This window comes from Vespa velutina, chromosome 1, assembly GCF_912470025.1.
Source record: "Vespa velutina chromosome 1, iVesVel2.1, whole genome shotgun sequence".
NCBI lineage: Eukaryota > Metazoa > Arthropoda > Insecta > Hymenoptera > Vespidae > Vespa > Vespa velutina.
This window is the reverse complement of record NC_062188.1, coordinates 10420961-10444209: the sequence shown is the minus strand read 5'-3', so window position 1 is coordinate 10444209 and position 23249 is coordinate 10420961. Positions and strand designations below refer to the sequence as shown.

General features: G+C 29.1%; 1 protein-coding gene across 12 annotated transcripts in view; it reads right to left on the bottom strand.

Moving 5' to 3' along the window:
• The window catches only part of LOC124948353 (focal adhesion kinase 1), an 80246-nt gene that overhangs the window by 30399 nt on the left and 26598 nt on the right, over positions 1-23249 (bottom strand). For 2 of the 12 annotated variants that reach the window (XM_047491886.1, XM_047491921.1), the window contains exon 2: positions 732-1316. The exons of 3 other annotated variants lie outside the window; for them this stretch is intronic. In XM_047491886.1, the coding sequence (XP_047347842.1) occupies positions 732-814 (83 nt within the window). In that variant the 5' untranslated portion in view covers positions 815-1316. Of the gene's footprint in view, positions 1-731; positions 1317-1621; positions 4106-23249 lie in introns of those variants that run through there. 7 more of the 12 variants (XM_047491894.1, XM_047491946.1, XM_047491930.1 and 4 more) reach the window with 6 other exon arrangements.

Below are 23249 nucleotides of genomic sequence, written 5' to 3'. Positions count from 1 at the left end.
TCATTTTTTTTCCGATATTACTTTGCCGTTTTTATCCGATCTTAAGCTATTCATAATAAAAATATATATAGACTTTTAAACTTGTTGGACGATCTTTAGTTATAATATTATTTTACAAGACAGTATCGGAATTTTAATAATTTTATGTTTCCACACAAAAAGTTAGGATGTTGTCTGAGTTTTTGTGCAGAAATTGATGTGCTTACAGATTACAGAGTCCATATATATAACCTACTTGGACAGAAAGAATTTTTTTTATAAATCGTAAATAAAACATCAAGGAACGATATGGAATTGTTAGTTTTTCAATTCATTTTATTCCCTTCCTGAAAAAATAATTCCCAAGAATATGTGTATTTTTCGGTATTGAGAACGTATGGAAACTCTTAAATATAACATATATTTGCTAATACATTATATAATAAATAAATAAAAAAAATTGTACAAAACAAAAATTGAAAGATAGAACACGCCATTGTCTTAAAATTTCATGGAAAGATTAAAAATAAAAAAATTTGATTGTCACGAATAAAATTATTAAATACAATAATATACATTTAATAACCGTAATAATAGGTAAATATATATATATATATATATATCTATTCGATAAAAAATATTGTAAAACATGTGGAATAAAACACGTTGTTACTACACGTTACACGTTACTCTCTGAGAATTTTATAAAGAGATTAGAGATTAGAAAATTTAATTATGTCGCGAATACTCACTCAGTGGTTTCGAGGTACTGGAAGACCCGGTAGACGGGGCGTCGATACATGAAGAGGTGATCCTCGACACGCTCCACCATCATCCTAAAACCACTTCATTCGAAACGGTGGGTCACTTATCATCACCCACCACTTATCACTGCGCCTTCAGTAGTAGTAAGTAACACAGCACTGTTATCACGAATAATTTTATCAACAAATTGTTTTTTTTATGAACGATTATTTCGACAATTCCTTTTTTCTTAGTCAATCAATTGATCTTTTTATCACTTATCTTTTGTCTTTCGAAAAAATTCGTATTGATCGATAGGACGGTTATTTGAAATACAGGCACAAAGAAATTTTCGTATTATTCGAATGATATCATATGATCTAAAATAATGTTATGATCATATTTCCAAATCGTGATTATTTGTCTCCTCGCAACGATTTAGATGGCAGAGAAACGATTCTAGGATATTACTAGAAATTTTTAGACGGTTATGGATGGAACGATCATTTTTCTAAAAATCAATCTTTCATTTTCGCAGTATTCTCTCGTTCAAATGTTTCTTCTAATAAAGAGCAACAATGTATCGGTTAACCCTGAAATACATGTAATCGTAAAATTAAAATTTTTATGTGTATTAAAAATTATAATAACACAATTTTGCTATTATCTCCTCTATATAATTTATTTAATAAAATAATAGAATAATATATATATATATATCTTCTCTAATATTTTTACAAAAATAAATCCGGCAGTAATATAATTAAATATCGAATAATAAACAATCTAAACTACACACAAATGTAAAAGAAGAAATGAGAGTCGACATTATGTTTTATCGTAAATATAGGTAAAACACAGGTCGATAAAGACGAAGAGAAGACGAATTTTGAAGTACCTCGGTTTTATTCGAGTGGCTACCGTTAAATCCGCTATGAATCGTACGTTCCGGTACTCGAAAAGAAGAAGAAGAAGAAGAAGAAGAAGAAGAAGAAGGCCTGATAAGAAGCTTGCGTGCGAATGCATATATGCATGGGCAAAGCTATTCTATCTCGAAACGACGCTACGACGACGATGGCGACGTGGGCACCGCCTAAAGCCGCCTGCAGTCTCCGCAAAGAGAGAGAAAGAGAGAGAGAGAGAGAGAGAGAGAGAGAGAGAGAGGAGAGAGAGAGAGAGAGAGAGAAAGAGAGAGAGGCAGACAGAGCAGCGACCACCGCAGTCTTACCCCCCGCGACTCAGGGCAATCAACCCCTTGTCTCCTGGATTCCTTCGTGCGAAACGCGGGTCCCTACTAACTTGGGAAAGGTGAATATCGATCGTGCATTACCGGATACGCGTGAACCCTATAGTTTGGTCTATTAAACAGTCACGCAACTATACCGTTAACTCGTCTCTACTATGTAATCAATTTTCTTGTTAAACATGACATTTTTATTCTTAAAATTATATCACATTATAGATGTTCGTTTAATTAATTAATTTGTTTCTGGTAATTTTTATAATAAAGAAAAATTTTGATATGTTTGGAAAATTGATTTTTTCATTTTTCGTTACTCTTTTTTTCTTTTTTGTTTTTCTTTTGCAAGAATGATTTTTACTTCTTTCACAGTATGGACACATGTATGAACAGACGGAAAAAGATCTTTGGCACGATGATCGGCCCCGCACTTGAACTTTCACGACGAATTCACGTTGCTAGTTTCAAGAGGAGCATGAGATTTCTCTCTCTCTCTCTCTCTCTCTCTCTCTCTCTCTCTCTTTTTTGGCTTGGCTAGGCCTTAGAAAAGATTGATGTTTACTCATGGACTAGAGAAACCGTATCGAACTTTCAAGTAGTTGAGTTTGAAATTGGTGCAAAGCTTTTACTCTTTCGTACTCTTTCGAATTTCTAGCCCAGAAAAATTCTATGGGTACACCAAAACTTATCACTCCTGATGTGGATGAACGATTAAACCAAATAGGAAATTCTATGATAGTATATACCTATGAAAGTAAACGTTATTTTATAGTTATCATGATATCTCGAAAGAGCCCGCGCGAAATTCAGTAAACACGATTTCCGGCATGGCGTGTCACTGACAGAAACCAAGGTCGTGCAACCTTGACACGGCAGGAACATAAAATTTCTCCCGCCATCACGTACTTAGCTATTCCCCTATTTCAACTACACCCATGATCTTCCATCCTGATAATCGGAATATCCTGCAACCCAGGAAACTGCTAACAAACACTTTCTTCACACGAAAGAACTATCACAATGTACGTACCATCAACAATCGATCGAATATTCTCTTGGCTACATCTAAATTCACGAAAATAATCCTATTTCACCGTATACACACATCGGATACACCGTAACCAAAAATCACAAGTCAAATGATAATATAGTATGATTGTTAAATACTAGTCCGATTATTTAACATTTTTGTAGCCTTCCTTTTTCGTGACCTTGGACCTGGGCGAAGGCCAGACCTTGTCTCGTTATCAAAATTGAAAATACCATAGATACCGGAAATAATAAAGCTCGCGCTTAGCAACAGCCAAATGTCTTTCTATATATTTTTCTCTTTCTCTCTCTCTCTCTCTCTTTCTCTCTCTTTTTGCTCCTTTCCTTTCTTCGAAGTTCTCGTCTTCGTCTCGCTGGACCGACGCGTTCTGTCGCCATGCAGTGTGTCGACGTTCGCGACAAGGACGCGCGTTTTCTGTCTCTCTCTCTCTTCAGTCAACGTACTATATAGAAGACTATACGCGAGTAGGTATACGTTTTACCGGCCGAAGGGGAGCAGGCGCTTTGCTGGGTGCGGCAGCCTGCGCCGCGACGCCCGGCGTCCCTTCCACCACCACTACGACCACCACCACGACCACCACCACTACACCTCCATCACTACCACCATTACCACCGTTACTAATACTAACATCAACAGCACGCGTCCTTCCTACTCTACGTTCGTTGCTATCACCACTACACCACCATCACCACCATCACCATCACCATTGCGAGCATCAGACTCGGCATCACCGACGCCACCGCCCCTCCTAAAACGCGCGAGCGAAGCCGAAGTTAACGGCCGAACCGAGCAAGCTTCGTGAGATTGTATGTATGTGTATGTGTTGGGCTGAGCTACTGTGGTTACAAAAGTATTGACACTCGTCTGAATTTTTATGTTTCACAATTTTATCACGATAGTCGAGGGCTTTTATTATAAATTGTATATAAATTATAGGTAGAACGTTAACGATATATGGAAAAATTGCGTTTATTTTCTATAAAAAATATTATCTCAATACTTTCTTGTAGTATTCACTTTGAATTTTACACATCTTGATATTTTTAATTCGAGTTAAAGAGATTTAAAAAAATATAATTATGCACGCATACACACAAATTATAGTATTTGGAGAAATCCAAGGAAGAATTGATTTAAATGAAATTCAATTGGATTCATCAATAATGAAAAAAAAAAAAAAAAAAAAAAAAAAAAAAAAAAAAAGATAAAAGTGAAATGGAGTAATAAAACAAATTATTGGTGTATCATTATGTTATTGATTATTATTATTATATAACTTTATATTATTAATTCTAAGAAAATTCTCCGGAAAAAGATAAATAAATAAATAAAAAAGAAAATTAAAGCTAGAAATATTTTTTGTATCTTTTATATATTTTCAAACATTTCATCTATTTAAATTTATTGTTATCTCATGTTGAATATTAGAAAAAAGATTTTCAAAGGTGTTGAAACAAATTTTTGAGACACTCTTATATTAATTATCTCTTCTCGGTAACTCTAATAGAATTTAATCAAGCTGAAAGTCCATTTTATCGTATTATTGACGAACTATCCTGCGATCGCTTATTTTCAACTTTACACTGGCAGACGTTGCATGCTTCAGGCAATGTGTTTTAACTCTTTGTTCGAATTAATGACGCGTTGAAAAAAGTTCGAGCTCGTTCGTGCGTCCACAGGAAGGTAGTTCAAGCAAAGTCTATGAGAGTTTCCAATTTTTTTTAAGTCGAAAACTTTTCTCGTGACGGCGTTCTGCGAGTTTAAACAAAAAAGAAAGAAAAAAGAAAGAAAAAATGTGAAAAAAGAAAAGAAAATGTTTGAAAATAATTATCTCAATATAGTTTTTCTCTATTGTTTCATTATTCTATTTCGATATAAACGAATATCTCTGATATTTCTATATGATAATCGAAAGATTCACTTTCAAACGATCGATCCTTAATGCGAAACGCTATTCCCGCGCCTTCTTAAGCCTTCTTTTTACGTTTCATCGTAATATGCTTCATGAAAATCGACCTTTCCCTTCGTACTGACCCTGTTTTCTTTTACACGAGAAAATGATGAGTTTCAGCCAGGCAAGTTACCCGGTTATTCTTGCAAAAGTCAGAAAAAACCGAATCTCCTTTTTCTTCTTGAAATTTCAATGCAATCGTGTAGTTCTGATTGTAAATGGGCACAAATACCTTTCAAAACGAACCTAAAACGTATCTTGAATATCTTAAAAATTTGTATTTTCGTAGATGTTATCTGTTATTTTTTTCCCTTCAGACGAAAACGTTACATTTAAGTAAATCTCGGCTTTATCACTTTTTCTTTTTCGATATTTCTTTGCAAACAACTAAGTTATTAATCTTTTTTTTCTTTTTTCTTTCTTTTTTTTGTAATAGAAGTTTAGATATTAACATTGTGAACACTCGAATCATCTCTTTATTTATAGAACATGCACGTTAAAAAGGGAGGAATTTATTGAACGGTAACTGGAAGTGTAGTTTGAAGAGTTCGCATTAGCGAACAAACGTGAAAAGAATTCAACATATTCCAATCGTGCTTCTTCGATGATAAAACGATTATAAAATTTACTTAGATATATTCCTTGAAATATTTATCGTTTAAGTAGTGATTACTCATGGATTTTTCGATGAATTTAGTATCGAAATAAAAAAATAAAATAAAATAAAATAAAATAAACTGATTTTCTCTTTCTCTTTCTTTTTCGTAATTTATTTATCGCTTTGAAAACGTATTGTGAGTTTTGATGAAAATCGACAAAATGTTATCAAATGAAAACTTTTCAACTATCTTTTGACACGTACCGTTCAAGATCATTTTGCGAGATTCTACGAGTCACTTCGCGAGATTCTGTAAGTAAACATCTTGCACTTTTTCCTCAGATGCACCGTTTAAAAACTTTTATAAACGTTACAAATGATTACAATTTCATGATCAGAATTTTTTCGTCACCTCGAATATTATCGATCGAATTAACGCATGAAAACAATCAATTTTCGATTTTATCGAAAATTCGATATTTAAATAATACATAATTGTTTATTTCGATAATAAATTTAAATAATTTACAATTTTCATTGTATCAATATGTCGTTTCGAAAAGTGTCTGATCATTATTGATTTAATCCATTCAAATGTTCAACGTGAAACCCCGTGCAAGTTATTGAGCGATAAGTTGAAAGGGCGTATCTGCGAGTTTTCGAGATGCATCTCGCGAACGCGTGCATATCAGCCCTGAACGCGTGCAGAGCAACGAGCCCGGAAAGTCGGCTGGCCAGGAGGGTGGACGCAACCCTATTCGGTCCTAGTACGTGCATATATAACCCTCGATGTTTCCTGTAAGTACGACTAAGCTATTCCCTGCTACCGATGCGCAACGCGAATATCGGAGGGTAAGGGTCAGTTCATCTGTATACGCGTGCGTATACGTATGCATGTGGATGTACGTATGCGTGTTCTCCCTTAACATCGAACGAATTTGCGTTTGCATTGTGTGTTCGGACAATGGGGGATCAATCTCTTTAAAAATATTAGTTCATTAATATTAATGATTGCATATACACGAAAATAATCGTGAAAAAACGGTTGACAGTATTTTTTCAAAGAAATAACTTAATCATTAATACCTTTTCAAAGTTTAATTAAATCTATCTGATATTTTTAAATAATAAAAATTTTTTCGTGTTTGAAATTTCACAACAACGAATCTTAAGAAAAATAACAAATTGTTTAAATATAAATGAAAAATAATTAATTGATCTTACAGATTATTTTTCATTTTATATGATCCATTCTTATAACCAACAAATTAAAATCAATTGTAATATTAATACATATATAAATCTGAGAAAATATTCAGCGACGTTCTTTTTTTTTTTTTTTTTTTTTTTAATAAAACTGCAAAATTGTAATATTAAAATAACTTTTTATAATCTCGTAAAATAATCTTTTGTGAGAAAGTGTGTCGGAGTAATTCTGTATTATTTTTCATGATGATTTTATAAAATACATGAGATAAAAAATGTGTAATGAACTAATCAATTCATATAAGAGAGAGAGAGAGAGAGAGAGAGAGAGAGAGAGAGAGAGAGGCAAATTTTAGGAGGAGTCGTTTTAAGTGTCATAGAAGTTAACATTGCGACCATCGTTGAATTGAGATCACCAAAGTCAACGTCGAAAAGAGCTGTTAACGTCACACGTCGCTCGATCATAATGGATTACTTGCGATGTAATGTATACGAGTAGTAAAATCACAATGATACATAGCCTGTAAAGTATACGAGCAGTAAGATCTTTGGTATAAAATAAATAATGTAAACAATATCAACCAGTAATATAATATCGAAAATTATCAGAAATAGTAAAATCAATAAGAAATAATATCTGCTTTAATAAATAATAATAAATAGAATAAAAAACATATGAAATAAATAATAAAAATATTATTTAATTATTTATTAACTGTATGAGTTACATTACTAATAGCAGAGCAAAATGAAAAAGAATAATGTTTGAATTAGCGGATAAGAAATATAAAATATAAAATAATGTAATGGAATGAAAAATATAAAAACAAAAAAGAAAAAATAATTTTAAAAAGAACCTAACAAACGAATTGATACAAATTAAAGAATTTAGACTAACATATGTTATAGATGTTTACGTTAAGAAGTTTTACAAATTTTATTGCAACGCTCGTTAAATCATTTTACGTGAACATTTTGAAATCCTCAAAGTAACACGTTCATTTTACAGAAATACCGATTAAAAAGAGAATGCCATCGGGGAAAACTTAATTTTAAGAAATTATATACTCTTGGCACGCGGACAATTAAATTTATTCGACGTTCTTCTGTCTATGTCAATTATACGATTAGAGAAAACTAATTTAATGTAACTTTCAGAGAAATTACTAAAATAGATTACGCGTGCGTCATTGTGTATCTAGAAATAAAATCGTATTTTATAAAATTAAGTCCTTTAAAATTCTAAGACTTGAGATTCGACGATTTTTTTAATACAATGTGTAAATATAATAATAAAAAAATTCGTGCATATTAATTTTATGAAAAATGTTTATTTGTTTTGTTTTCATAACTTTAATGTTCACATATAACGTGGGTTAAGCGTTGAAAATATAAAATTGTTTTTCTATGTGTATACATCTCACATAAAAGCGTTAAAACAAATCACGATGATTATTAAATTATCATTCGTTACGAAACAATAGTAAAATAGTATTGTTATCATTGAATTTAAATTTAATTGTCATTAGATTCAAAGAAATTCTCCTGGCGTTTAACGATCTTTCATTTTTTTTCATCTATTGAAATTGAATGAAAGGAAATTCTAAAAGAATAGTTTCAGCCTTTTGTTCCTTTTTTCTCCGAACGATTTGAAAAGAATCCTTCGGAATTTGAAATTCCTTAGAATTAAAGCAAATTCGTCGTTAAAGATAGAAATTGAAGGAAACTGAAATTCGTAGATTTCGATTTGTACAATTTCTCTCCCCCCCCCCTCTCTCTCTCTCTCTCCGTCTCTTTCTCTTTCTCTTTCGAATTCTCAACACGTACATAATCTTGACGTTGACGCATCCTGTAGTACGACAGGATAAATCCTCGATAATATTTGAAAAAACAAAACAAAACAAAAAGTAACGTTAACATATCTTTTTCTTTACGATATCTTACACCGTTTCATAAGATGTCTAACATTGTAAAAGTACGGCGGATTCTCTCTCTCTCTCTCTCCCTCTCTCTCTCTCTCTCTCTCTCTCTCTCTCTCTCTCTCTCTGAAATATTTTGTCACGAGAGTTTCGTTCAAACTTTTAAGAAGAAAATTTTCAATGAAAATTCTCTCTTATTCAAATTAGCTAAATAAAACCGATTGAAAATCATTATCAAAAATTAAAAAATCGCTAATATTCAAATGAAATTTTCACTCGAATCACTCTCCTATTATCAAAATTCCAAACTATGTTCATTAGTCTTAACAAATCAGCACGAATATTCGTTCATTAAAACGGAATCATTAATTCCCGACAGTTGAAATAATTATCAATGTTTCACAAATTATAAGATCATTTTTTAAATCTTTTTCCTTTAAACTATAACAAAAAAGAAAGAAAAAATAAAAACAAAACAAGAATGAAATGCTAAGCAATAGATAATATTCAATTTGAAAACAAATGAACTAATTATCGAGGTTCTACAAATAATAAAATTATTCTACAAAACTCTTTAACTACAACGAAACCCTTTAAACTATAATCAAAAAAAGAAAAAATATAAAGCCATAGATAATTTTTAATTTGAAAAGGACCCTAACGAAAGGAAATTTAGGGTGAGCTCTCTTCCGAGGTTTGGATCATATCGTTACCCTTCTCTAACGTTTCTTATCTTCTCTCTCTCTCTTTCTCTCTCTCAGTCACTAACTCTTTCTTCCCCCTATCCCTTCTGCCGTTTCACCCTACATAAGATAGATGAGCCCTAACGGAAAGGGGATTTGGTTTCGATGCAAACGGCCAGCGTGCCACATAAAAGACATGATTTCATCTCATTTCCTTTCCTCTCTCTCTTTTTTTTTTTTTTTTATCTTTCGCACGTTCTTTTTTTTTTGCTCTCACCGATATCGCGTTTTATCTTCTATTTCTGTCTCTCTTTCTTTCTCTCTCCCCCTCTCACTCTATCTCTCTCTATCTCAGTTTCTCGTATCTATGGTTGCTCGCTTCGTCGCGTTGGTTCAGTATATCGAGTTTATCGATCCGCGAAGCCTGGCTCGGCTTCGAGTCTCTCACGAGGATGCTATGAACTTTTTTCTGTACTTCTGGGAAATGGAAAACAATAGTTTTTCTTCGTTCATTTTTTTCCTTTTCTATTTTTTTTTTGTCTTCTTATAAATATCACAATATGAGAAAATATCCGTTTTAACGGTGTCTCGAGGTGATGTAAAGTGAAAAAATACTTTATCTTCAACGAAAAAATATGCTTTATGACAAAATATTAACTTAATTATTTAAGACAGTTAGGAAATCATCAGTAACTAAATAAGTTTATGATATATGGTTGGTTTACTGAAAGGATAATAAAATAAAAGAAAACTTCGATTGTTATTGAAAAGATATCGATAGGAAGTTAAACGAATTTAATCGAGTTTATCTCGAAAGTTTATAGAAATAGGAATCTTGTTTCTTTGAATTTTTTATAATAAAATATATTATTAGTTTTAAACAATAGATACGACTTAAATCAAAATTTAATTGAAGTGATATTTTTTATAATTAAATAAATTAAGAGTAAAAATTTTTTTTTTGTTCTTTCAGGATGCGTGACTTGATGAATTATTATATATATTACTTATATATTATAGATTATATAAATACTTATATTGTTAATATTGAATACGAATAATAATTGTAAAAAATGGTACGTATAAAAAATGAAAGGTACGTTTTAAATGGATAAAGGTAATATAAAGGCAGGATGATACATATTGCCTTTTGACTCTCATTTGGCGGCCAATCATACAGAAACTCTCGTCAATAATGGTAATTAAAATCTTTGTAATTAATGATGAAGTTTTCGAGTAATAGCGGAGCTTTTTTTATCCTTTTCGAAGTAAAGAAAGATTTACAAACGTGGATTATGTCAAAGCTACGAACGATCAAAAGAATAATTTGATTCATGTAAAATAAAAGAAATAAATTTGGACATATAAATTTTTATTTTTAAGAGAGAAAAACATTCTTAGAAATTTTGATTATTTCAATTGACGTTTTAATACGATAATTCAAAGATTTTTAAATGTAATCATTAATTCGCTATAATCCAAATGTTTTTCATTTTTAAAAAAGTAAATTTGAAAATCGAAACAAAATTTCACTTACAAACATGTACTCGTAAATACTTAGAAAACATTGGATATTAACTAACAATCAATTGTGTGCCGAACAACTGAATAAGCATACAAATACATATATATATGTACACACACATATGACATTGACAATATGACATTGACATATATATATATATATATATATATGTACACACACACTTTAAATAGCATTAAATATATACATCTAATTTAAATCACAAAAAAAAAAAAAATACAATTTTTTATGTATCCGACATCAAAATTACATAGTCTCATAGTAAGTTCTGTTATTTAATAATTACTATTAAAACGTTTTTCAAAGAAAAAAAAGGAACAAAAAAACAAACTAAACGAAAAAGAAAATAACTTGAAATATTTTTTACCATTTCTTTCTTTGTTTGTTTCTCTTTTTTTTTTGGCGATATCCTTATCGTTCTATCGCTTTACAACTCACAGTATACTTTTAAAAATAATAAATAATTTGTAAATAATTTAAATATTAATTTATAAAAGTAAAATACTTTGCTCGTTCGACTGAATATTTTATACCAACATATTTCGTGGGATTAGAAAGCCGTGAGATTTTTCGGTGCTACGGCATGCCTGATGCACCACCGTCGGTGCATCAAGGCATCGAAGGAAGTCTTCCATGCTCCGGCAGTCAAAACATTTTTACTGCGGTATCGTGGTATCAGAATTTGCCTTTCCTTTTTCTACCGGCTGAGGTGCTTTTCCATCGCAAGATGAAAGATCTATCTTGGTATACTTTTTTCCCCTCCTACCTCCATAAAACCAATGTTCTATCTTGTTATCAGTCCACGAGGAAACATTTACCGACTCTCTTCTTCCGGCACATTAGTTTCTATCGTTTATCGAATTTCCTGCTTTAATATTCGTTCCGGAAATGATAAACTGTAATAAAAGTGACTTTGTTATATATACATGTTTATGTATACTATATATAGAAAAGAATATTTAGATCGAAATACTTGAATATGATACGTATGATTTGTATAAATGTTTGAAATTCTTTTTTGTTTATACAATAAAACAAATTTTTCGATCAGTCTACTTTATTCATTTTAAATGGCTCTTTAATTATTATAATTAATTATTAAATATTTTAGTATATAAATTTTTAATCATAAATTTATTCAATAAGATCTCCAATAATTATAACACCCATACTTTATTAATTTAAAAAAGATTAGTAGCAATCACTATTACTTTTCTTTTTGTATACACAATCAAATATTTTCAAGTTTGCTCACTTAAATTCTCGATCTTGTATATCTTCATATATGTATTAATTTTGATTAATGACTGTTCTTTTCTGCTACCTATATAATTTAACTTACAAAAGATAAACTTAATCGAGAACTCTCCTCTGTTTCTCCTCTTATAAGAAACTTACGCCGAGACGTTTCGTTTCCCCGTCGCTAATTACAAATTCACCCTTTGTATCCTGAAATACTATTCCAAGAACGTTTTTCTCTCGGCGAACGTTTTTTCTTTGAAACAAAAGAGGCAACTTTGGTACTAATAAGAAATTGTAATGAATAACACGACTGTGATAACAGTGTCCTATAATTGCCCTATAATTTATAATAATTAAAAAAAAATCATCGTTTGTAATTTTATGTAAATAGTTATACGCTCAGTTTGATCTAAAAAGAAAAAGAAAGAAAAGAAAAAACACATTTTTGTAAAATCTCCCTTGTTTTTCTCGTTAATCTGTCATTACTGATAACGAAAGATAGGAAACTTCTTAAGTTTTCTTTCGAAAAATTTTTACAAAACACATGGTACTGTCAAGACAATTTATGTTTTAAAAAAATATAACTAACTTGCTCTAGTTATGAATTTTATAATAAGAAAAATACTATATATATATATATATATATATATATATATATATATATATATATATATATATATATGTATGTATGTATTTAAAAGTTCGTGTAATAATAAATAATAATAAAATAATAATAAAACAAAAATAAATAAAATGTATAAATTCAATTTGATTTTATAAAATTGTTCTTTATATGTATTTTCTTGAACACATTAGAAAACGGCCTTGAACTTGCATGAGACATCGCGGTAAAGTCTAGTGCAACCCTCAGTGCAGCGAAAATGCATACGCCATCTGGTCTGCGACCGCCAATGAACAGCGACTCTTCGCTCGTTTCTGCGTTATCCGCCGCCCTCGGATTATTGCACAATTATCGCATCTGTTCCCTCTCAACTGACTTTCTTCTATCTCTCTCTCTATTTTTCTCCCCCTTCTCTCTTTTTCTCCTTATTCCGATGTAATTTCTTCTTCATCCAAATATCTTTCATGAAAATTATTTCGTTTTTATAATAAACAAATGTCTACAAAAGACAAATAAAGAAAATAGAATTGAAATTCTTTTTTTCTTTTATTTTTCATACATTATCATTTTTTTTACTTGATTTTATATCTTTCTTTTTGTTTACTAACTACATTTCCGTTGATTTTTATTCAATTATTTTTTGTATACGTACAATTATATATGATATATATATATATATATATATATATATATATATATATATATGGTATAAAAAAAAAGAATTGATAAATGTTAAAATAGCGTTTATTGGATCGTTATGAATTTATCGGATTGATCGATAAAATAATATAGTTTTATTTATATTTTTTTCTTTTTCTTTTTTAATGTATTAAAAGTTAAGATAAGCAAGGTCGATAATTGAGCAAGTGAGAAGCACTGTCGGTGGTTGCGTGACACGCGGTTACAGTGGTTTACGCAACGTGCATATCGAGTCTTGAGAAAACTCAGTCAGTTATGCAGCAATACAGTGCACATATAAGATGGTGTACGTGTTCGATATTAAATTGCTAATTGGCGAACGAGTTACAGCTCGAAGGTGTCTCGCGGAGATATTTTAATCTACTGATGGGATTATTTGTCACGGTTATGCCTGATGTGATTAATATTATTCACTTGTAGATATACTTCGGATTTTCTTATGAGTTTTCTGAGTTGCATCTAAGAGACAATTTTTATTATAATTAGACAAGTGTCTCGGAAAGTAATTTAAGATTTTTTAAATAATTAATACTCTATAATTTGATTTATTTTTTTCTTTTTCTAGTGTTTACAAAAATTATATAATGTGAAATTTATAGCATAATTCATACTAATTTACACTAATTTATACTAGATAGTATAATTTCTACTAGTATAACTGTACTATACCTGTTATATAAAAAAAAGTAAGAGAAAGAGAAAGAGAGAGAGAAAGAGAGAGAGAGATAAGGCAAAGCTAAATTGAGCTACTTTTTATATTCTATTTAAGATATGTTAAAAAAAAAAATAATTTATATTTCTTTTATCGGCCATTTCTATAATAATATAATTTTGTAGCTTTAATGAACACATTATGTTTTAACATTTTCAAATACTAAAAGTGTCCTTCTAAGTAATTAAATCACATCTAAGTTAAATCACATTTAGTTTAAATTATGTTAAATTGTTTTTTGTATTCAATTTGGAATTGTCGAAAGTAAATAATTTATAATTATTTTATCGATTAATTTGATAAACTCGTTGAATCAATTTCAAGGAACACAGTTTTAACATTTTTAAATGTTAAAAGTTCTTTTTGATATATATATATATATATATATATACATATTATTTATTTAAAATAATTAAATATTAAAAAATTATAGCATAAATTATCGAATAAAATGTATTCCCTAATGTTTATTAAATTTCTCTTGGAAACTTTACAAAATACATTTTTCATAAAAGTATTTACATACATACATTGTTTCAATATACAAATGAAAAAGTTCAAATTATCAATTAACCGAAATGAGAATGCTTCTCTTTATTGCGAACAAACGACACAAATCTAGCTGCCAAGCATTATCGCAACGCGATTGACTCTAATCTCGAATGTGGCAGAAACGAGACGTTAATAATTATCATTGAGGAAACATTCGAGAATCCTGTAATTCCTCGACGATAGCAAGTAAGCGAGCGAATGCAATCGAAAGTTTCTTTTTTTCCTTCCTTCCTTCTTTCTTCTTTCTTTCTTTCTTTCTTTCTCTTGTGCGAGTTCAAAGAAGAAGATAAATTTAACGCACCATAATGATTCATAACTCAACAAAAGCTTCTTTTAAGTTCACCGAACTATAGTGCTTATATATGTTATATATAGAGTGAATCATTTTATTGTTGTTACAAATAGATAAATATGTATTGTATTTTTTCTAACAAAAAAAAGAAGAAAGAAAAAGAGAAAAACAAAAAAAAAAAAAAAAGAAAAAATAATACAATTCCTATAAACATATTGATTTTAATTAACAATTGTTTCTTTTTTCTACTTTGTTATATAATTTATATAAAAGAATAATTATATATAAAAGATAAATTGAAGATGAATAATACGCAGTTTTAACATTTATAATCTGTTAACTGTGTACATATATTTTAATAAATGCGTATCTACATTGTGCAGCAAAAATTAATTAAACTCTAACATCGGATATATGCAGTTGTTATAAACTTGAATTGAATTCTAACGAAATGATGGTTAGCTTTTTAAAAAATCAAATATTTTATTGGTGAAATTTATTGATATTTTAACAAAGTTTATACTATCAATTGTATTGGACTCGTAAAAAAATAACAATTTATGTAACAATGAGTATACTCGTCACGCAAAAAAAGAAATTAGCTTTCCGTCATTTGAATTAAAATTTTTATGAAAATTAAAAATTATTCGTAAGTTTAAGACATTTTAAAATATTTTGAAACAATAATGAGATAAACTAAAAAAAAAAAAAAAAAAAATTCAGTAAGACACATCCCCACCACAGACAGTTTGCCATGTCGTGTCTAAGTCGTTTCCGCAATGTATCCGCATCATGTCCGCATCATTTTCATATCATGTCCGCATCGTCTCTACGTTATATCCATGTTGTGCACATGTGTTTTGTTCGTGATATGATCTGTCTGTCAGTTTCTCTGACTGACTGTCTGTTTGTGGAAACATGTCTAAATAGAAGTTTGAATATTATGAATTTATTGTCTCTTTTTAAACTCTATACCAATCTCTCTATACTATATTCTGTCATTTTTATCTTCACCGAATTTGTTTTTTTTATTAAATTAAATTCAGATTCTGAACTATTGCACACAATAATTAACTATATGAAATAACGTCAATATCTGATAGAATACGTCACAGGAATTATTATAATAAATATTTGGATATTAAATCGTAAGAAAAAACTACAAAAATGACTGCTAACTGTTAGTGGATTCTTTTTCTTCTTTTTTTTTTTTAAATCCACTTATTGTTTTCTAAAAATATTTGTAAATGTCTTAAATTTACAAATATTTTTTAGTTTTCAATAAAATTTTAATTCAAACGGCAAAAGGTAATTTCTTTTTTGCATGACGACATACACTCGTCATAATACAAAAAAATTGTCATCTTTTCACGACAAATACTTAGCCTATACTTGTCAAACACAATGGATGAGTTAAATGTTACATTTTCTTTTCGTAATAATAATGTATATCATAATCTATATCATAATGTGTAACGTAATTTACTTGAAAAAATATTGCATGAATTATTCGATAATATATGCAAATGATGTTTCATAATTTTTATTAAAAATCTTTGTTAACTTTCCAGGCTCTTATGTTTTTTCATAACGAGTATGATATAATTACATTATAGTTAAATTTTAATATAGTTATAATATTCATACAGTTATTAAAAATATATAAAAATTAGGTTAAAAAAAGTTTATTATTTCGAAGGTATTGAATTACTTATCTTAGAGTCAATAACTTCAAAGATATTAAATTACTTTTTCTAGAGTTAATTATATAGTAATAATAAAAATTGTAGACTTTTATAGTTATTTTAATTTATCTAATAGGTATAGTATAATTATACCATAGATTTTACATTGCATAATATTTTTTTTTTAACCCAAAAATAAAAAAAAAATTAGATTATATATAGTTAATTATTTAGAAAACATTAAATTAGTCGCTTCTGTACCTACAATTAAAATTGAAAAAGCGAGAAAGAGAGAGAGAGAGAGAGAAAGAGAGAGGGAAGGGGGGGGGGAATGAGGGGGATACACAAATAAGGAGAATGATACGGGACAATGAGGCAATGATGTGAATAGTTCCGTTCGAGATTCATGCATGCAATGTTCATGTACGCATTGCGAGTCATGAGCTTCTTTTCACGACGGAATTTTCATGCAACACATTATCCCTTGGACAATTCCCAGTTTCTGACTCATCATTAGAATCGACCGATCGATGACCTTCTTCCTCGTCTTTTCTCTTACGTTTATGATCGAAGAGAATAACAGTTCGATCGTGACGCATGATTTAATTGACAACACACAACTAATCGAGCTTAAAAACGTAACGTTAGCGTCATGAAGGAAAAAATAGAGAAAAATAAAAAATTTTCCAAGAAAAATAAATACCATCACTTATGATTGGTTGAAATTAAAACGTAAGAAAAAATTATCGTCCATATTATGTCTTCTTAATTATTTCAAAAGTATCATTATATTTTTTGATCAATATAACGATAATTCTCATTCATTGTTATAATAACAATAATCATCATTCATTTATATATAATTAATTATATATAATATATCAAAATAAAAATTATTCGACAATCACCGTTAACATTTTAATGACTGATAATTAAAAAATTAGATTCAAATTTTATATCTGGTAGTGATAAATATATCAGTTCGTATTTCTAAATGGAATATCTTTTTCTTCTTTTTTTTTTTTCTATTCTTTTCCCATAATGAAATTATGAAACACTTCGATATGAATCGTTTGATCGGACCGCAAGACTTCCGGCTCGTACGATCAAACAATCGAAGTATCAGAGAAGGATCATCGATTCCATCACGGTACTTCCTGTAACTTCGATAGCACGCATACCAAGCCAAGAACGATGACTTGAAAAGAGTTTGTAGTAGCTCTAGCAGGAAAGATCGATCGGCTGGTCGAAGAGGCACGACTGCATATAGCGGTTTTGAAAAAGGTATACGTGCCTTCTTGCAGCTGCGCCCTCATAATTATGCGATGGGTATATTCAACGACGTACGGTTCAACGTGGCGGATGTCCGATTAATTCACCTTTTGTTCGTTCGAGGACACTCACTGCGATTGGCAGGTGATTCGACGAGATCAAAACCAAAAGATTTAAATCGAACTCTATTAAACTATTATTTTTTTCATCCTTTAGTTTATTTTTCATATTTAATTTATTTATTTTATAATCTTTATATTATTATATTAAGCTACGTTATATTTGTTATATTTTATTATAAAAATATATATTTTATTTATATTTTATTTATCGATCAGTTATTGATAAATGTTTACAGAATTATTAAGAATCAATGCAATTTTTATATTCTTAAATGATAATGCAACAAACAACTTTTTGAAACAATAATGTGTATCATATATAATCTAGTCGTATAGTAACGTAACATATTTATCAATATCAATTTACTATAATCAATTTTAAAAAGTTACTATATCAATTAATACTATATATACATATGATATATATTTATTTGTCAATTCTTTTAAATTGTTTAACTAATAATTAAATTATCTGATTAATAAATTACTAAGTCTTGTGATAACTCTTATTGTTAAAAGGATATACAATATAGTATCTAACTCGTTTCAAAACCAATAGAAAATTTGATAGAAAACATAGAGAAAACATAAGTATCTCAAGGAATCATGAACTTACTGCGATAAAGTAAATTTGAATAACTAGTCCTATCATAATTCGAAGCATGAATGTTAAAGAGGTTTTCTATCGTTTGTCTTTCGAATTAATATATTTTTGTTGGGAAGAGAATATTGTTTCGAACTATAATAGTTATCATTTAACATCATTGTTATATTTACGAAACAAACGATAAAAGGAATACTTCTTTTTCTCGAGAAAAATTCTTTTTAATTTTTTAAAGAGAACGACAGTTCCATGGATCGATCGGTCGGTCGTAATTTCGAAGAAAAAAAAAAAAAGAAACAGAAAGGAAAAAAGTAGAAATTGCAGAGTAATTTTCACATTACATGCAGAAGTGCTCGTATTCTCATAGCAAAAACGATTAGAACGGCACACGTAATTTCACGTTTGCCGGGGTAGCTTTGCTCCAAATCTGTGACGGTACCGTTACTCATCCTACGATGGGATGCTCCTTTTTGCTACAGATTTAGAACGAGAAAGAGAATATAGTGAAACATGAAGAGAAAAAGAGGAAATGAGAAAGAAAGAGAAAGAGAGAGAGAGAGAGAGAGAAGCTTTACTTCGGTCTTACGAAAATTTTCACCGGTAAAAGAAGTATCAAGATCGTCCATAAAACTTAAAATATCGAATTGACTCGATGAAAACATTTACAATAGCGAACTGATTCGATGAAAACATTTGCAATACTGAGCTAACTTAATAAAAAAATTTTCATTGCATCTTTTCATTTCAAATATAATTCCATTTCAAGTATAATTTCCCAAACATATCTTTTATATCAATACCATAACTTTTATAGTATATAATATACCTTTGAAGTATTTAATATATAACTTTTATATTAATATTATGTAAAACATTTTTTTATGTTTTCAATTTAATAAAGTCAAAAATAATTTTCTAATGATTTTAATATTTATAATAATTATATGTATATAATTGTATGTTATAATTGTACTATATTAAATATAAGTTATATTTATAGAAAACATTAATCTTTTAATATTTATAATAATTTTTTTAATATTTATAATAATTATTTATTTATAATCGTAGATAATAACTGTATTAATACTAAATATAAATATTTATAGAAAACATTAATCTTTGGATATGAATAAAACATTCAATTTTTTATTTTTATCTAATCAATTATTTAAAAATTAAATATTATATATATATTTACATATTTATATATTCATCCAATTTTGATTTTCTTTTTATTGAAAAGAAGAGAATATATATATATATGTGTGTGTGTGTGTGTGTGTGTGTGTGTGTAATGTTTAATTGTATTAAATCGTCATTAATTTGTCCATTAATTTCTTTTAACTGAAAAAAAAAAAAAAAAAAAAAAAAAAAAAAAAAAAAAAAGTAAAGAAAAATTTTATCCACGAAATATTAATTCGCGTGCGAGCTTGCAGTTATCTACGTTTGTGTACTTAAGTATTTTCATAATTGGAGGTAAACGACTATTTAAGCTTTGACCGAACGTTCTAATACACGGAAAGACTAAGTTACATATCAGAGATGAACTTAGAAAAATCAAAGTTTGTATCTGGCGCACGGACGGTACACGTAAACGCATCTCGAGCACGTAGAAACGTGTGCCGAACGCGCGAGCGCATAGCCTCGCAGAGAGGCGAGAAGCTCGTGTATATAAATAGCTGGTTAGGGTCGATGGACAGACTAAAGAGGCAAACGCGAAGCGTGAGACTCGCGGGTTTCATTCACCTGCACTGGTACACTGTAAAAAAGAAGTAAACAGGGATTGTGGTGATGATGGTGGTGGGGAAGAGAGGGGAAGGAGATTAGACAAGACTAGTTCTTTTTCTTTTCGTTTCTTACTTTTTTCCTCCTATTGTTTTCTAATGCATGCAATAAGTACTTACTAGTTTATATATATATATATATATATATATATATATATATATATATATATATATAAAATATGCTTTTTAAATTTTATACAACTTTCAAACTTCCTTGTTTGTAAATTCTTGGAATTATTTTTTTCTATTTTTATTTTACTTTATTTTATTTTATTATTATTATTATTTTACTGTTAAAGCGAATTAAGACGCACAACTTTTTGCTTATGAAGTTTTTTCTATATCTGTGATAGTTTCGAAAAAAAAAAAAAAAAAAAAAAAAAAAAAGAAAATAGAAAGAACTAGAGACTAAAAATGAGCAATAAAAAATAACGTTTTACTCAAGAGAAAATTCTCTACATATTCACGAAGTTAAATAAGTTTTAGAATTTTTAGTTATGAGAGATATTTTTCTCTTGTTACTATAATAGAGTTATAAAAGAACGCTACGCATACATGCGAATTATTTGACCGTTCTAAACGAAGAATTTATTTCGTAAAGATTAGATTTTATCAATTTTAAATAATACGAAAATTTAAGCAGACGTTTTACAATTATAACACGAAAAAGCGGAGAATATACAAGCGTGTTATTAATTTATAGGATAAAATGTGTCAATAAATTTGGATTACGGTCGAACTCGTCGAGATAAAATGCTTTTTGAGATTAATGGGGGATAGGGTTGTGAGGGATGGAGACAAAGGCAAGTAAAATCGACGAACGCAAAATGAGAATAAATGCGATACTATCCGGTTGGTACTATTTCGTCAGTTCGCTATTGTATTTCCCTTTGAAAAATGTGATATTTGTGAACGGAAAGGAAGTCGAGTAAATCAGAGGAAAAAAATATGAGAAAAGAAAATAAAATAAAAAAAGAATCAAATAAAAGAAAATAAAAGAAAAGAAAATATCGAGTAAACAAAAGTACTCGTTCTATCTATCGACGTAAATACTTTGTTAGGTCGATGGAAAATAGAAAAGAGTGTCTCGAATGGATTTCATTCCAATTTAAAAAAAAAAAAGGAACAAAACAAGATCGATTGATACTGAAATGCTCGAATTTCTTGCAATTTCTATCTCTAGAATCTTATTTGGTTTTAGTTTGTCTGCTAGAATAAATAACATTTAACGTGGGAAAAGGAAGTTTAATCATCGGAGAAACATCGACGAATATTAGAATTTTCATTTCGTGAGTTGTCATGCTTCGAGTGTTTTTGAATATTTTTCAAACTTATAAGTATATAATTAATCGAGGTTTTTCTTTAAAGTTGAACAATATTCCTCCGAAGGTTGATAATTAGATCAAATTGTTTATTATGGAAACTATCGTATGAACTTACTCTTTTATTTTCCTTTATTTTCTCGCGTCATGGAATTACGCGATCATCAATGGAATTACGTTAATCATCAATGGAATTACATAGATGATTAACGTAATTCATAGAACAATAGTCATCGGAACATATGTCATGATAAATCAGGACGATCAAAAGTCCAGAAATTATTTGTTACTGTATTTTAAAGACAGATATATATATATATATATATATATATATATATATATATATATATATATAAAATTTCATTTACTCGTTGTTAATATCTTTCCAAGCAATTTATTATAAAAAAAAAAGAATAGAATAAAATAAAATAATAATAATAATAAAAAAGAAGATAATATAAAAAGTAAACAATTGTGTTATACATTACAAAGTATTATTTAATCGTACGACACGAATTATAAATTTAAATCCAGTTAAACGTCGAAAGTATTACAATAATCAGCTAATGATGATTAAATTTTCAAAAAAGATCAAAGGTTCTCCGTTTACCGTGGTCATGACTTTTGTCTTCGATCATCGAACTTCATTATTTATTCACGCTCATCGTCAATTCACGAGCATTGACCGTACCTGGCACGTTTACCCGCATTCGCAAATACGAATCACGTATAATTGGACGTTTAAAAAAAAAAAGAAAAATAAACGATAGATTTTCTCCAAGCTATAAGTGATAATAACGCTGATCGCGTTGGTTGATTACTTTTACGATCACATGTGTACATGTTCAGTGATTATTTATAGAAGCAATAAAAAGTTTAAGATTTATACTAAGATAAATATTATTTTACGATATTCAGGAAATTCGTTGTAACCACATAACATAATCATTTTTGTTCTTTTTAATTATTGAAAATCTAGCATGATCATTTTGAATATCATTGAAATAAAAACTTAATAGCGTTATTAAATTGAACATTCGTGAAAGTTTAAAAAGTTTTTAAACATGAGGATGGAAGTGTAATAAATTCTCTCTCTCTCTCTTTCTCTCTCTCCCCCCCCTCTCTCTTCATCACGTCGAGCTTTATAACATTATAAAATTGTGATTAATTTTTCATAAAAAAAAAAAAAAAACGTAGATTTCTTAACTTTTTCATATTTTAACAAAATTTTTCTCCTTTAATAATAAATGTCGAACCAATTTACTATTAATCTGTCAACCGGTGAAATTATCGATCGATCAACGCAGATTTATGAAATTTATTTCTGGAAGGTAGCTTTGTATAAATTAATGAATCGAAACAATGCCTTCCTAATAGAAGAGAGAAACAAATGATTAATTCGTTATTTTATTATGAGAGAAGTT